Source organism: Chelmon rostratus, chromosome 23 (assembly GCF_017976325.1).
Source record: "Chelmon rostratus isolate fCheRos1 chromosome 23, fCheRos1.pri, whole genome shotgun sequence".
NCBI classification, from domain to species: domain Eukaryota; kingdom Metazoa; phylum Chordata; class Actinopteri; order Chaetodontiformes; family Chaetodontidae; genus Chelmon; species Chelmon rostratus.
The window spans coordinates 12,728,204-12,745,863 of NC_055680.1; the positions used below are offsets into that span (position 1 = coordinate 12,728,204).

The following is a 17,660-nucleotide window of genomic DNA, read 5'->3' on the forward strand; positions in this document are numbered from 1 at the left end:
TAAATAAGTGCATGTACTGCTTATTATTATCATACGTGTGGTATTTCCATTCTATGGTACTTTATATCACTCCATCTTTAGAAGAAAAAGCATTCAGATCTGTTACTTGAACATGTTCTAAGACACCGAAATGACTTTAAAGCATATTACAGTAAAGCGCCTTTACTCAAGTATTTTATTGAAGCACATTCAAAAAGGATTTCGATACTTTTTACACTGCTGTTCTGCTTTGAATATTAATTTGGGTCTAATATAGTTTTTACCTCATTAGAAATTAGTTTTTTTTTCACGATTTGGTGTGAGCACAGAGAAACCTCCCTCCATCGACAGGTGAACGTAAAAAACAGTACCCTCGTGTCAAACTTTGCACCTACATCATTTCTGCACAATAAGCAAAAGACACACTGAGTGAAGGGATGCTGTGAGTGATTAGCTCCACCTTTACCAGCTGCAGCATTAAAAGAAAAATAAACACATGAATGCACCAATAATGATAATCCAATAATATGATATATGTTATTCTAAGTCTATTTGTATAATGACTACTTTTACTGTGTATTTTGTTATCGTTACTTAAAGTATTTCTACATTGTGGTATTACTGCACACATCTTCTTTGCAGCATTGATCGGCACATTGATAACCTGATCAGCTGTAGTCAAATTAAGTGACGTCTGCACATCTGGAGGAGGACCCAGAGGAAAATCCATCTCTCTCTCTCTCTCTCTCTCTCTCTCTCTCTGACCACGTCCACACACGCTGCAGACGATCCTGCCAGAGGACAGGAAGCCAAACGGTGAAGCTTTTAGTGCTTTTAGCAGCTGAGCATTAGTCACAGCCACCTCGATGATTTTAGCGTTTTGTTCGCTCTTTTCAGCTCAACTCTGACTTTGAGGGAGTCGCTGTTGCGCGCAGAGGCGTCCCAAGTCAACGCGGATACGAGGAGAGGCGATCTGCCACGTTTGAAAAGCATAACGGAGCAGCTTTTGTTTTGGTCATTTTCATTTTCCTCGTCGTTTGCAGGCAGGACTGCAGGACTTGTGAAGTAGAAAGTTAGTTTCCTGAACTTTCTTTTTTTTTTTTTTTGGTTTTGTTTTTCCGGGGGGGCAGTTTTGCAGACAGAAGAATGCTGCCCCAGCTCTTCACCCTGTCCTGTGCTCTCTGCTGCTTTGGTTTTACCTCTGTCACTGCAAATGTACTGAAAGCAGAGGTAAGTCTAATGGAAAATCACACTTCATTGACTGTAATCCGTGCAAAGTGATATCTATATAGACCTACAGGAATTTAAAGAGTTGTGCATTATAATATGTGTAAACAACTTGAATTTTCAACTTTCTTAACTTTCACGTTTTTTTAAATGATTTTCCAATATATTTCTATAATATTCTGGAGTCTATACATTAAAAGTGTTCTGCAGCAGAAAAGTTGCATATTTTCACCTCTTATTGTGTCACAACTGGTACTTATAGTTTCACTGATGTCGTTAGTGTGTTTGTAATGTTTACCAGGTTTTCTATAATCTCGCAACAGCAAGGGAGGAACTGTTTAAGTCGCCCTCATGTTTCTCCTCCCTCCCCCAAAACACTCCTGGCTAAAAGCTGTTTAAAAAGGTCCATCTGAGTCGAGACTGTAACAAGAGATGAAACTTCATCCAGAGGAAAAAATTTCATGAGTCTAAGCTCTTGTGGCTTGTGAAGGAGGAGGGGGGGAGATGTAGTTTAAAACCTCAGCTCAGCTGCTTTGTTCTGGTGCTGACTGGGGAGGGGGCTAATGGTTTTCATCTGTTTGTGACTGAGACTGCACAGGCAGGGAAGCTGGTCCGCACTCACAACAAGCTGGACATGAGGTGGGAGACTGTAGGCCTCAGGCGTCAGACTGCGAAACCCCGGGCCTGGAGACACTGAAGTGCAGTTTAGCCCAAACAACATATTTTGTCATCAGGTCCCGTGCTGCTTTCTAAATGATTGGGTACGAGGTCCCTGGGCGCCTCCGGTCTAAGCCCATTTCACATTTGCCCTGTAAGTAGCACCAGTGGTCTTAAGGGTGGTTGATGTGAGTGTTTACAGCTCCACATCAGCGTTTAGTCACATCCACTCATACTATACAAGGTGTTGCTCCGTAAAAGCCAGGATGCACCACTAATAGCCAGCTGTCACAGGAAATTGATTCACAGAGAAAAAAGTCCATTAGCTCTAACTATTGAGCAAAAAAAAAACCCAAAAAACTCACAAGCAATACAAGAGTCTGCACTGTCGTGGGTGGACAGGATGCACGAAGGAGGACCTTAGTCACCGACCACAAGTCGCTGGCGTGTGAGTCAAAGCCAGACATGGTGGACAACTCAGAGAGTCAGACAGTTTATAAGAGGCCGCAGGCGGCTGCCCTCCTGCGGCGAGCGCACCGGCACTGTGATGGATGTCTGTAAACAAAGTGGGAAAACACGCCTGTTTACAGCTGCATCGTCTTCAGCAGCTGCGGGACAATATCTCAACATCACTACAGCAGCGCATCACCTCGGTGCTGAGCTAATAATAACCCACTGTGCCACAGGGCAGGATTCAATATGAGCCGCATCAGATGAACGAGCGAGCGTCTTGTCTGCTGATGCAGGTCGTGTGATGCTGTCAGACGTGGCGCTCAGTCCTGATGCAGAAAGAGGATAAGAGCTAATTATGGGTTCAGGATTACATCACCTGAGAGCCGTATGTGAACCCTGTGATCAAAAGTTAGACACGTCTGTGTGAGGAGAGAGAACGAGCAAAGATAGGGAAACAAAACAAAGAGCGTCCCAAGTTCTGAGTTTAATTAAAGCAGATGAAGCTCTTTTTATGGGGGGGTTGTGAAAGCAGAACAGAGAAGCTGAGGCTGGAGGAATTTTGTGGTTTATCAGTGTTGCTCAACATCTGAACATCCCTCTCTGACTTCACTCTGACAAACCAAAGCCACATAATCCACGCTGAGAGGAAAGGGACGCTCCACCAATAGAGGAATGAGGCTTCCGCTTTTCTGTGAATACGAAGCCGCTTCTGGTGAAGTCCAGTACCTTTGCGGCCTCCGGCATCTGTTTTCATTCATGGCTTCTGCCTTGTCTAACCTTTCTCCACTTGAATAAAAAGCTTAGCTGGACTTTGTGAGGAAAGGAAGCGGGCAGCAATGAAAACAACGGAGTCTAAAACGGGATCCCTCCATATCTGGCTGAAGAAACTCTGGAGATTTCTGTTGCCATCTGGAGACACATGTCTGGAGATCCCGGCAGATCATGTCAAAACACACCTGGGTTCAATTCTCTTTATCTCGACTAGAGTAGCTGTTGATGTAGCATCAAAAGAAAAAGATCTGGCGCAAGCTGCTCTGACAGGCAGCGGCTGTCACTTAAGAAATGTCAAAATAATCAGCCGGGGCGGATTTAATGAGAAACTGGTGGGCTTCAAGGGAGAGAGGGCGCTTATCTTTGCTGTACACCCAAGAAAATGGGCCACCTTGTTAGCGTAGAAGACATCAAAGAGGGAAAGTTTCCACCATGACGTTAAGATTGCGAGTTTTGGGGATAGGTGCGTTTTCACCATCAGTTTGACTCTTAAGTTCTTTGCTTCAGGTGCTCAGCTGGCTGGATTTGACGAAAGTTGAAGGCCACATGTGCCAAACCAGGATCTAGCTTAGGACCTGGCCTGGTTTAGACCTATTGGGTTCTTTGAAAAGACTGCAGGCAGTGCTGGAAAGTAACTAAGTACACTTTCTCAAGTACAGGACATTTTGTGCTCCTTTATACTTCTACTCCACCACTCATCTCAAATCGACGTCTACTCACTGGCTTTTTTCTGGAACCTTTATCCGCATCTCATGCTCTTCATCAGCTGATGGAGTTTGCTTGGTTGTCGTGGAGATGGCTAATTTTTCGTCACATTACCTAAGTTGTAGTTATCGGCTACATAGGTTTAGCTCCGACTTGGCCAACTGAGAACTTAAAATCAAGTGCGTAACTGTGTTAACAGATCGGTAACGATCTACTAATGTGATATTTACGCTTGTTATCAAAGTATATTTTCCTTATAATGTCATTGTTTTTACATCTTTTTGTGTAATTGAGTATTTTTACTCACCGATATTGCTATTTACTGCAGTAAAGGCTCAACATACACTTTTGTAATGACAAAAGCCATAAAGGTTGCATGAATTCTAGTTGGAAGTAATGTCAAGTGTTAGTGCCATACAAGCAGTGTCCACATGGTGCAATAAACCCTGATCTAAAGGTATTTATCACTCCAGTTGCATTTCAGCAACCATATAAAATTTGTATGAATGCTCCAGTTATTGTTGGCTGGCGTCGGTTAAACAGAATAAAACTATTGGGTGGTTTTATTTGACCTGTTTGACCCAGTGGAAATGTAAATGCAGGAAAGCTATTCCGCGGCGCTGGTGTGAGTGCTAACTGGGTCAGAGACGCCAAGAAATGAAGGCAATGTGAGATTCAGCCACTCATGAGCAGAGTTCTCCGTTTTTTCCGTTGGCACCGAGCGAGAGGAACAACTGAGTCAGTCCCTCAAATTTAAATTCAGCTATACTCCAAACCCCTCTCTCTCTCTCTCTCCCCACTTTCCTTTCACCGCTCTTCCTACTAATGTCTTTACCTCTCCCTCGCTAACGTACTAACTCTGCTCTTTAGATCATCTTCTGTCCTTCACCATCTCGTCTGTCCGTTCTCTCGCCTCTGTCCTATCCACCTAATTTGTCTGGTGAGAGAAAACCAGAGTCACAATAAAAGAAAACAGTGGAGGTTTATAGAGGCAGCTTGAAACAAATAGTGCCTTGACACTTGGCAGCATCACTATACACAACAGGCTGGCCTGTTATTGCAACATGTTATTGCACTGCAGAATGCGTGCGCAATAAACTGCTCTGTACTCGAACTCCTTAATCCTATATCATTCCTAGTTTCTTCTAATTGCACATATGTATTGCACAAACATGGACAAACACCCACATGATATATGTTCAGACGATGGTTTCACATCCTGTGAAAATGCCATCATCCTTTTGTTTTTTACCGCAGCAGCTATAAATGCACATGGGATTTTTCTTTTTCTTTTCTCTATAACTTCTGCAAGGAACTTGTGGTTGGATGTTTTTTTTGTTTTGTTTTTTTATAGTGCATCCGGAAAACAAGTCTCAGCTCAGTCTCACGTGAATGTGGGTAAGAGTGTGTGACAAGTAGGTGGCACCCACATGTCCTGAGACATCACATACGTGCTGCTCGGCATCGTGGTCACATTTCTGAATCATTGCTACTCCTGTCAACTGGGTAATTTCATTAAAAAAATCAGTATCCAACTGAAGAAAGTAGGTCCTGCAGTAATATCTAACCTTGAGGACGTAGCTAGAGGAGGATATCTGTGATCTGTGTTAAAATCGACTTTTAAAACCTTCATTAGTTCAGTTTTTCAAGTGAACAGTTAGTTTCACATGTCCAGGTGCACTTGAAGATTAAAAAACTGATCACAGCAAGAAGAAATTTTCTCGGAACCCTTTATTTAGTCAGGCATATTGGTTTAAAACCGCAACTGGCAAGCACACAGGCAGATACAGTAAAAACAGTCTGATCAGACCTGGTAGTCTATATCGATGATAGACCAGAGTGTCTTTCTTTTCTGTAATCAAATTACTACTACTATTGGAGCTTAGAGGTATTATAAAGTTTGCACAGGCTGTGCGGAGGAATGGAGGGTTAATGGTGGGCCCAGCAGCTCATTGTTGCCCCTCTTTTAATCAGTTCGATTATGAATAAACAGACAGCATCTCAGATTAGAGCTGCAACTAATTATTGTTATTATTGATGAAACCACTGTTCATTGTCTTAAGTAATCGATTAATCATTTGGTCCATTAAAAAGTCAGAAAAAAAACCTCCACTCCTTATTTTGGCTTTACTACCAGATTTTCACATCGAAATCTAATCTAATCATAATTGTGCTTGTGATAATACACTTTTATGGAATTAAGAGGTGCATCTGATGATTTTCATTATATTTTAATCTGTAGATTGTTTTCTTGATTGAGCTACTGGTCATTTGATTTAAAGAATTAGAAAGAAAATTGTGCAAACATCCATCCAAAATGCAAAGATATTCAATTTACTAGAATTGAAGACAAATAAAAGCAAGATATTCTTACATTTAAGAGGCAAGAACAATTAAAGGCTTGCCTTTTTGCTTAAAAATCCTGAAAAGATTATTGAACTCTGTCCAGTGAATGGATTTCCAGCTCTTCATCAGGTAGTAAGGTCACACTAGGGTCACAGAAACCATGTATACATCAGACAGCTTCAACGACCTCCTCTTCCATCACCTTTACATCATGCTGGTTGTGTTTCACTGAATGTGCATTATACATTCAGACCTCACGTCAGCGCGCTCACACACTGCACAGACGCCGGGTGTGTGTTTACCAAACCAGCAGCCAGCCCTGTGACCACACATGGCCGCGTAGAGAGCCACCTAGCTACCCCGACGCCAACAATACCAGCCATGTACAAGTCTCAATAAATAGAAGCTTTGATGGTGGCTGCTGGGAGTTCCAGGGAGGAGGGGTGCATGCTGGGATACCTGGCGTCCCAACCGGAGGTGGTGGTGGTGGTGTGTGGAGTAGTTTCGGGACCAGGGGAGAGAAGTGGAGGTCTTGACGGTGTGGGGGAGACTTTTCAGGGCGGTGTTTTTATAGAAGCAGACGCGTCACCACACTGGAGCCACAGCACACACTAGCAGCAGTCAGCGGAGAGGCAAGCAAAGTCAATTTGGTCGGCGTTACAGGCGGATTGACTCAAGAGAGAGTCAGGGGATGAATTAGATTAGCTGCACGCTTAAATAATCCAGAGAAATCTTGAAGGAATTGTGAGGGAGAATGTGCAGAGATGGAGGGAAGGGGGATTGGTTGCCTCTCTGCAGGTCGTCATAAGTGAACCTTGTTCTCTGGCCTCTCTGCCCACCACATTGCTAACAGTGGCTGTGTGTGCCCAAGCAGCATAAGGCCAGGTAGGCCTGCCCATGCAGTTGCAACATTTCCATCCCTTTCCCTCCCCCCCTGCTTTTCCCTCCACCCACCGGAGGAAGGCTTGAAGAGAAAAACAGCGCTACCGGTGGAATAAGAGAGATATCTGAGGTTTAGATGACGCTAACAAAGGAATTCAGGGTAATTCCGCAGGCTTAATCTGCGGTGGCGATGAAGATGTGCTTTAACTCTCTGCGTGAAGGTGCATAATTGGAAACACAGTTCAAGATGCAGTTAAGTCTCTACAACCCCAAAAAAACAGGACCGGAAGATAATAAGATGGACACAGCTCTTATTATAATTTTGTAGCTAAAGCTCACAGTTAGCGTAGCTTATCACAGAGCGCGGAAATGGGGAAACAGCTAGCCTGGCTTTGTCCAGCGGTAAAAATATATGCCTGTCTACACCTCTAAAGCACACTAATAATGTGTGGCATTTGGGTTTGTCGCACCTAAACGCCCCCGTGAAACCACAACAAGTCATTTTTACACTTTGGTGTTTGTACAAATGAAGCAAATGGGATACAACGTGCTAATTAGTGAGATTTCAAGCAAGGCAACGTGACTTTTGAAAGCAGAAATAACGCAACCATCCTCTTATGAATGAAAAGCAGAATTTATAACTAATAAAATGGACCCTTCAACTCAATACAGGTTTGAGCACTAGCTTATGATGCTAATAGCTGGTGTTAGCTAATGTTCACAAACTGTACATAGACGTTGTGACTTGATGACTCTACTTGTTCTAGCATTTACTAGCATCCCTTATTTGTTATTTGTGGCCACGGTGGCTACTGTTCATCAAAGGCTAGCTGTTATCCCCTGTTTCCAGTCTTTATGCTAAGCTAACGTCCCGTAGCTCCTGGTCAATTATATAACAGACCGATAGCACAGCGATACTGATCTTGATGTCATCTCAATTGAGGCAAGAAAGCGAATAAAAGCGTGTTTTCTGTGTTTGAACGACTCCTTTAAGAGAGTCTTAGACCACCAGCAGCAGGCAGTGGAAAGAATAGGCCGGCCTTTCATGTGTAAAGATAAATAGTGGTGGTTTTGGTTGACATGAGGGCAGACAGACAGAGGCGGAGGATGACAGACATAGACAGTGGCAGGAAGATCTTAAACTCAAGCTTTGAGGAACCCAAATGTTGCTGAAAATGTTCCTTTTTCCAGCGTTATGACCGCCAGTTGTCTTTGGCTGCAATAGTCTAGACAGGCTTCTGGGTCATCGTGACTGAAATGACATCAGTGTTTTCAGATTGTGTGTTTTATTTGGCTTTCAGTTCCTCTCTCATCCCCGCTCATGACCCCCACAACAAAGCTTCCCGTAATGAGTTCAACATAAATCAAGGGGGCATGTGAGGATTTGGCGTCGGTTTTAAAGAGTTCGTAAACGGGGTAATGTCACAGTCGCATGAAGAAACGACAGTAAATTCAACAAGCTGAGTTACCTCAGTGTGTGTTGGCTGCCGTAGAGGGGAGGGCACGCGGCTTAATAAGTCAGCTTGGCATACAAAACCCCACGCAACACACCCTTTGTCTGCCGTGCAATCGCCGGGAAATCGGTGCGATGCATCTGTGCTCAGAGCAGCAGGTCCAAACAAGCTCTGAAAGTTGACTGGAAGTGGAAAAACACCCACAGGTTCACACAAGCGGCCGATCCCTTATTTTTTGTTGACTGAGACGTTTTCTAAGATGTTTTCAGGGTGTTTTTGTGTTGCTTCTGGCCTGTCTGACTAAGTGCAGGCTGAGTAAGTCACACAGAAAGTAAAACATTAAGAAGTAGAAATGTATTATATGTGGTGCAAAACTCCTAATTACTGCGTGGGTAAAGTAAAAGCCTATCACTAAATACGATTTTCTGTACGTTTTGTCAAATTATTTTCATGCTTTGTCTTTTTGTTAGCATGTTGCATTTGACGGAAATATAGAGTCATATACCAAAACACTGTGTGCTCAGTGTGGCAGCTAAGATAAAGGAGGATTTTAGGGTTTGGGTGATCTCCTCATTTAGCTATCAGTATTTTATTAATCGGTCTCTTCATTGTTGGATCTATACAGCGTCAAACAATTTTATATTGTAAATATGTGTTTTATTCATTTGGAGAGTCACATGTTTGGAAGAATATTCATATATAAGATCGTACATATTTCATATTTTAGATCCTGCTCACTGCTGGAGATGCTCATTTTTTCTAAAGCAGAATAATGATGTCATGATACAGGCTGCTGCGCTATAATACTACATCAGGTACTCATTCATCACAGACGATAATGAATGCAATTCTTTGTGTAATCTGTGAATCAAGAATACTACAATTTTTCAGACTTGGTGGTATTTCCATATATTTATTAATTGCTTTGCATAGTCAGCTAGTTGGTCTGGAAGGCTTTTTTTGGGATAAAGAAGCGTTTTCGTTATTATTTAATTTTTAGTTTGTGTGTGTGATTACCTTTGTCCAACAGAAAATGAAGTAACTGTCTGAACAAACAGAGTTTCAATCAGTATCTAAACAAATACACATATTTCTCATTGTTTTCTCTCTCTGGTAGGCTTGGCTGCAGCAGTATGGCTACCTGCCTCCAGGTGATGTCCGAGCCCAGGCAATCCGCTCGCCGAAGTCCATTAAAACAGCAATATCAGCCATGCAGAGGCTGTATGGTTTGACTGTCACCGGCTCCATAGACTCCAACACGTTAGAGTGAGTCCTGATTGTAACTCATAACCGCTTGGTTTCTATTTTTCTAAATTTGTTTTTAATCTGCGAGGGACCTCAGGATCATTCGATGGCTTGGGATTGAAAGACGATAAAAAAGCAAGGTTACTACTTAGAAAAAAACGCGTCCTTCACAGGAGGCTGAATATTTTACATAGCTGAGGATTTCATTTTGCTGTTGCCAGGGCGATGAACCGGCCGCGGTGTGGCGTCCCAGACAAGTTCGGCCCGGAGCTGAAAACCAACCTGAGGAGGAAGAGATACGCCGTGCAGGGTCTGAAGTGGGAAAAGTCAGAGGTGACCTTCAGGTACATACTGACACTGTTTGCTACTTAAGTGAATATGATTTATGATGCAAGTTATAATACACTCATGTCTAATTTGGGGATGCAACTAACAATTTTCATTATGAATTTGTTTTAAAATTATATTCCTGATGAATTAATTTATCATTCGATCAATAAAATGTTAGAAAAATGTGAAAAAACCCAGATTCAAAGTTGAAATCATAATGTTTGATATTTTGTGCAAAAGGCTTTTATTATGAAACAGTAAGCCTATATATTGTAAATGAATCATCCGTTGCATAGTTAGCTTCTTAGTTGTCTTTAGTGTGTTTTAGAGTCGCCTCCGTCCCTCCAGGCGTTAAATCCCTGTCTCTCTGTCCTGTATAACAGCATACAGAACTACACCCCGAAGATCGGCGAGCGAGCCACGAAGGAAGCCATCCGCAAAGCCTTCAAGGTGTGGGAGAGCGTGATCCCACTCACCTTCAGAGAGATCCCCTACAGCCACATCAAAGACAAGGTCGACAAGTTCGCCGACATCATGCTGTCCTTTGCGGAGGGTTTCCACGGCGACAGCACACCGTTCGACGGCGAGGGCGGCTTCCTGGCTCATGCTTACTTCCCTGGAAACGGCATCGGGGGAGACACGCACTTTGACCTCGCTGAGCCCTGGACCACCGGCGCCGTCGACCAGGGGGGTAAGAGAGAGAGGAGCAGATGGTGAAATGTACATCCTGGAAGAAAAGAAAACTAACTCAAATAAATGTTTTTCTTTCTCTCTCCCGCTGAAGGTAATGATGTTTTTCTGGTGGCTGTGCATGAGCTGGGTCATGCTCTAGGTCTGGAGCACTCCAACGACCCCTCCGCCATCATGGCCCCCTTCTATCAGTGGTTCGAAACCGAAAACTTCCAGCTCCCAGACGACGACCGCCGGGGCATCCAGGCAATCTACGGTGGGTTGTTCTCCCAGGGGGACTGCAAATGTATGGGACATATTTGCAGTGATGTCCCTCTTATAACATCCACACTCTCGTTTCACTGTACCCCCACCCCGCGGGATGACGGGACTGGTTCCTTTGGTTTGGTTGCGTATGAAACCCTGACTGCCTGAATCCGTGTTTGTGAGGTGGTCATTGATCCACTGCAGTTCCAATGTGGAAATGTTTATTTCACTCAAGATGTGTCACACCATATCGACAATGAACAAACTCAAAAAAATCTACCTTATGGGGGCGCTAGAGGAAAAGTGACAAAGTCAGTAGCATTCAACCTCTGGGAACAATGAATGTGTGGTAACCAAAGTGGTGGATGTGGGTCAACATGATCCAAACACACACTGACACATGTTGGGTGGTCTTCCTCCAGAATTAACCATTTCACTCTCCTCTCTCACATCTTTCCCACAGGAACCAAGTCTGGGGCTCCCCCTCCTCCCCCACCCCCCCCTCGACCCACGAAGCCGTCCTACCCAGACCACGGCCCAGACATCTGTGAGGGGCACTTCGACACCATCGCCATCCTCCGAGGGGAAAAGTTTGTATTTAAGGTACAGGAGACCCTTTTTTCTCAAACGTTCAAATGTTCTCAGAGACCAGATTACAGACTCTCCTCACAGCAGACACAGAAAGTTACTGATTACATCAGCTTCGCCTCTGATCTGTAAGTGTCCCAGTAACAGTGTGACGGTGAGCCAGCATGCACAACACCAGGAACCTGAGATTGAGGCCTTGACCACACGTGCACAAATATTTTGCCGAACGAACAATTTCCTCGATGACCGGGCCTCTCGTTTGCACGTAAACTGCATTTTAGGTCACGAAAACCGAGATTTTTTAAAAATATCTTCTAAAGTGCAGACTTCTCTAAACACCATCACCTCAATTCACGTATGGCCAGTGCTGCTTTGTGTAATGAGCGCTGCTTTGTTTATTTGGTTAGCGCTGCTAGGTCATGTGTCAGAGAGCTGCTAATTAACTGCACTAAAATAAATAATGAGGTACTATTGTTTGTTTTTAAGTTACAGCCGCCAAAGGGGAAAAAAAAGCTTGTTACGCGTCCTCAGAATGTTCTTCTCTGGTGTTTGACTTATTGTTGATGTAGACTTTATCGCCACCTGCTGGCCCGGCATGGTTGTTTTCAATGTTTGGAACCAATTTTATTAAAATGTGGACAGATTTTTTGTTTGTTTGTTTGTTCCAAACAGTGGGGGAAAATATCAGTTTTAAAAAATATCCATGTATGTGTGATCAAGGCATGAAGCAGCTAAATGGAATTATTTTTATTATTTACATCTGTGCTTCCTACTGTGACGTGTCAGATTGTCCTCTGTGAAACAGGCCTGTTGAAGCTCTAGGGGTTTCACCCACAGTTAGAAAAAGGAGAATCTATAGAATAACTGCAATTGCTTGAATTTAACTGTAGATTTTGGGCCACATGCTGCTTTAAAATGTGAACCCACAGTTTTCCAGACCCAGATATTTGTTTTTTAAAATATAAAAGTTTTATTGTTGTTAGTAATATTTCTGTAACATGAGCCTGCAGACGAAAATGAACAAACTCTCCCATTTTCAACGTCACCATTTCAATGTCACCATTTCGATTCATGTTTACTGAGGAGGCATCAAGGCTACAACAAATGATTGTTTTCATCATCAGTTCATCTGTCTGTTAATCCTTTGATTAATCAATAAAATGTTTAGTCTATAGAATGTGAAAGCCAAATTTTGTCTTCATAAAACCCGAAAATACTTGAATATTAAGCGTTTTCTTAGATTATCAAGATTTCTCTGCTAATCAATTGATCAAGTAATTATTTCAGCACCAATATGAGTTATTTCAGACAAACTAAGTACAAAAAAAGTCCCATTTTGCAGCACATTTTTCTTTATTTCTAACCTGTACGTGTGTATCTGTATGTGTGTGTGTTTGCAGGACAAGTGGTTTTGGCGAGTGCGCAACAACAAAGTGTTGACAGGTTACCCGATGGCCATCAGTCACTTCTGGAAGGGCCTGCCTTCAAACATCAACGCCGCCTACGAGAGGGACGATGGGAAGTTTGTCTTCTTCAAGGGTAAGTTCCATCTGAGATTAGATTGGAACCAGATTTGGGACGACTGCAGCTGCGCGAGTGATGAATTTCACGTGTTAACTATTATGACTGTGCTTTGATGTCTTTTTCCTCTGATCGTTCCCTCTTTCTGTTTCCTGTCTTCCCGTTCTTCTCATCTTTCTGTGGGTTTTTGTCCTTCCGTGTCCAGGTGACAGGTACTGGGTTTTCAGTGAGTCCAGCATGGACAAGGGTTCCCCCAAGAGCCTGACAGACCTGGGCACCGGTCTACCCAGAGATAAGATTGATGCTGCGCTCTTCTACACGCCAACGGGACAGACGTACTTCTTCAGAGGCACCAAGTGAGTCAGTCCTCTACTGAGGGTTTACCACACACGTCTTTGAGTTTATAATCTGATCTGTGTCAGTCGACTTTGTACCAAACTTCTTTTGAAGAAACAAGTTAAAACAAGTTATTCTTCCAATTTGACCCTCATTTTAAGGGACCAAGGACTGGGAGTAACTCTTCATCATCCTCTTGTACTCACAGATTAGATACATTTACTGATATCTGACCCTGTAGCTCTTCTATGAGACATTGCTGCAGCATTCCTGCATAGATTTAATCACTTTCCCGTCTGCCCAAACAAACACTGCTCATACTTTGTGTACAGTTGCAGTAACTTGTTACAACTTGTGTTTTTACCTCGCTTATCTTTGAACTTGTTGTGAAGGTAGAATCCCACATTTGTATCCTCTGACTCACACTTTGACCTTCCTGTCTTTTACTCAGCTGCAAATTTACCAGAGAATCAAGTCTAACACAAGTAGCAGCATAGATCTTCTTTTTTCTTGTATTTTATGTATTTGATTCTTCTTTGATTAGCCTCCAGAGGTCTATTTTTTCAGTTACAGGATATTCTCACTTTTGTTTTGTAGGTTTAGATAAATTCCACCCAGTCACAAACACAAGGGTTAAAAAATCTGGGGGTGTGCAGTTACAAAGAGGCAATCTTACCAGACCTCTGTAGCCTGCTCCTCATCTGTGCTCGAGGCTACATTAGCCACTACTAACATAACACACCTGAATCTCCAACCAAACACTGGTCAGTCGTGTTGCATTGTGGGTACTGTAGGCATCGAAGAAGAAATATGCAGGAAATGAAAATGCATTATCTCATGCACTGTGAAGAGAAAGAGTAAAACCCTCGGTTTGAGGTTTTCTTTCCTTCTTTAATTCAGCCTGAATAAAGCTGAATTAAAGATCCGGTATCTAAAAAATCAGATATGAACGCTTGTGTTTCCCCACAGCTGCCCTGCCTCTGAATCACCCAGAGCTGTTTCTTCTAGGAAACAGTTTCTTATACTGTAGATCTTCAGTAGTTTTGTGTTTGTGTCGTTTGCAGATACTACCGTTTCAACGAGCAGACTCGCACCGTGGACAGCGGTTATCCAAAGCCCATCAGCATGTGGAGCGGAGCACCCGATAACATCAAAGCAGCCATCATGAGCGAAGATGGATGTAAGTTTCCCACCTCTTAAACTGATCATGTGGATGTTTATGCACTGGTTCCCCACCTTGGGGTCCTAACGCCCACTAAGGGTCACAAGGCCTTCTTAATTTAAAAAATATATCTGTATTTCACTCATTTCTGTGAGGTGAACCTACAGAGGCTACCAAAAACACAAAAAACACGAAAGGCACTTTCCAAAACCAGAGAAAAAACACTGAATTTATCAAAAAGAAGGATATTAAGTATGTTTGACTGTTAAAAGTAAAATACAAAACATAACACAGGCAGCAAATTGTGTGAAAAAATCCTAAAAATTCAAAAATAACTTCAAAATTCATCCCAATCGGTTATTTTACACAAACTTCCCACAGTTATTCATTGACCATTTGGGTTAATCTTACAATTTATCAGTTGTTCTGTACTGTTATGCATTGAATATGATATAAAATGTCCATTAAATACGTCATTTAGTCAGGGGTCATCAGTTTACTCAATGATAGAAAAGAGGTCCCTTAAGGAAAACAGTTGGGGGTCACTCGTCTACAGGCCACGATTTTGTGTTGTTTCACAGTTAAAGCAGAAAAGACCAGTTCATCATAATCAAGCGAATGTCAAACATCTAAAATGTGAGGCTCCTTTTCTGTTGTCTTTGAGTTTTGGACTGTTGGTCAAACAAAACAAGTGTTTTCAAGATGCCTTCAGGAAATAGTTGGAGGCGTTTTTCACAATTTTCTGCCAATTTACAGAGAAAACAGCTAATTGAGAATAATGGATAATGAAGATAATCATTTGCAGCCCTGTTGTTGACATATATAAAGCAGCTGTGATGAAAAGCTGGAAAACTAACTCGCCGTCTCTTCATCTTTCTGCGTTCCTCAGCTTACACTCACTTCTACAAAGCCAACAAGTACTGGAAGTTCAACAACCAGTACATGAAGGTGGAGTCCGGCTACCCCAAGTCTGTGCTCAGTGACTGGATGGGCTGCGAAAGCGACGAGCCCAAGAAGGGCCGGGAAGAGGAGGTGATCATCATCGAGGTGGACGAGTCACAGAGCGGCGCCGGGCCGGCGGCCGTGGTGATCCCTCTCCTCCTATTGGTCCTGGTTGTGGTCACTCTGGGAGCGCTTTTGTTCTTCAGGAAGTACGGCACGCCTCGACGCCTCCTCTACTGCCAGAGATCCCTCCTGGACAAGGTGTAGACAGAGCGACGGAGGGGGTTGACAGACTGCCACAGAGGGACAGAAAGAGAGAGAGAGAGAGAGAGAGAGAACGAGGGCCGAGGGGGAAGACGGAAACTGAGAGGGGGGGAAGAGGAGAGCTGGAGAAAAAGAAGAATCGGGGGATAGAAGGGGGACGATGTGTTAGGTTTTGCGTGGTTTGTATGCGCCACATAAGAAGGAAAGAAAAGGCCCTAGAAACTGAAATCAGGAAAATGTGTATTTGTATGTTAACTATTTACATGTACTGTTCTGTGCCCAGAGATTAACAACATACCCACAATCTCACATAGAGAAGGGATTTATACAGAGACTTCATCAGCGACCTCCCTCCCGCCTCTCCTCTCTCACATCCCAGGTATCAAAACAAAAGCATCCCTCCTTCCTTCCTCTCCTTTAACTGGACGACTCCAGCTGAACTGCTGTCTGATTCGAGTGTAACGCTTCGATCTGTGTCCCAGTCACAAATTCACCGTCTCTGAAACGTGCTTGCTGTCAAAAAATCTATCGGGTTGCCCATGGGGGAGTTTTACTCTGAGCTTCATTTCAGCGGGACAAAGTTTTGATATTCGGCCATGCAGTATTTCCTGTTCTCTACCACTAAGTAGGGCTGGGTATCGAACCGCGTGCTTCTTTCGCGCTGCCATATTAAAGACGAGTTGGCATCATGTCTGGTCAGTTCATAACCCTGTTCTCTTATTCTTTGATCAAATAATTCCAGGTTTAGAGCAGAATTTAGCCAATTTTAGACTATTTCATCAAGGCAAACCTCTTGTACTGTTGCCGTGTTTTGCCAGCAGTTCATATTCATAACTTTTCATGTTTAAAATCCGCGCCAGGTGTAAAATACTTTCAGTCGATGCCTGGCCTTACGACTACCAGGATTCTCCACAATATGAGTATAATAGCACGTCCCTTATGCACAGCGTTAGTATCGATTGCTGCAGACTTTTGAACATGCACACACAGGATTTATAAGTACTTGTTTAACCGGGATTATGCCCACCAAAGTGAGGCCTAACACGAGGCTGCTGGGGTTGTGTCGTCCCTTGTGGCGCAGAAGCTTGAATCCTTTCGTTGTTGACGCTTGTGCTCGGCGGCTGCCGTGTGTGACGGCAGCTCGATTCGCAGGCAAAGCTCTTCTTTCAGTGCAAGCAGTCAGACGGGAAAAACACTTCCTCAAAGAAAAAAAAAAAAAAAAAAACGTGACGTTTTATCTCACGAAACACAGTTTTCAAACATTCCAGCACATCTGTTGTCAAGCTGCTTGTGCAAACGTGTCAGTAAGCGGTACAGTTTCCAACAATATGGTGCAATTTTTGAATTATTATCGTTGTTATGGGAAATTTGTTGTTATTATAAGTATGGTTATTGTTATTATTGTTCTCCTGGTGAAGTTATAATGACTTCTTCTTTTTTTTTGTACATTGTCATTTGGAGTCCTGCTGGACAGAGGCATAACATGACAATGATGGAAGTGAATCCCAGTTTACGCTCATGTGATGAATTAGATCAGATCAGGGGGGTAAATGTGAGTTCAGGGAGTTTCTTTTTACTCTGAAACGCCCGAAATTACCCAGATGTCGGCACAGAATAACAAGCAATGCTATTTATGAACTTTGATGGTGCTCAATGATTTCTTTTTTCTTTTTTACACAAATCAAATTTGAAGGTGAATTCATTTAGATAATAACAATGATAATGGTAATGATATTTATAATGATGATCATATCGAAAAAATGGAATGAGATTTTTTCCTGCCTGTTTTCACTTTTGTATTTCATTAGATAAAGTGAAATTAAACTATTTTCTACAAACAGTCATACTTTTTTCCCCATTCT

General features: G+C 42.9%; 1 protein-coding gene across 1 annotated transcript; it reads left to right on the top strand.

Moving 5' to 3' along the window:
- Nucleotides 1-748: 748 nt before the first annotated feature.
- On the top strand, nt 749-17,660 carry mmp14a (matrix metallopeptidase 14a (membrane-inserted)). The gene is made up of 10 exons (XM_041965307.1): nt 749-1,209; nt 9,592-9,740; nt 9,941-10,063; nt 10,433-10,740; nt 10,834-10,995; nt 11,449-11,588; nt 12,974-13,112; nt 13,300-13,450; nt 14,495-14,610; nt 15,482-17,660. The coding sequence occupies exons 1-10, from the start codon at nt 1,126-1,128 to the stop codon at nt 15,799-15,801; spliced, it is 1,692 nt and encodes a 563-aa protein (XP_041821241.1). The 5' UTR covers nt 749-1,125; the 3' UTR covers nt 15,802-17,660.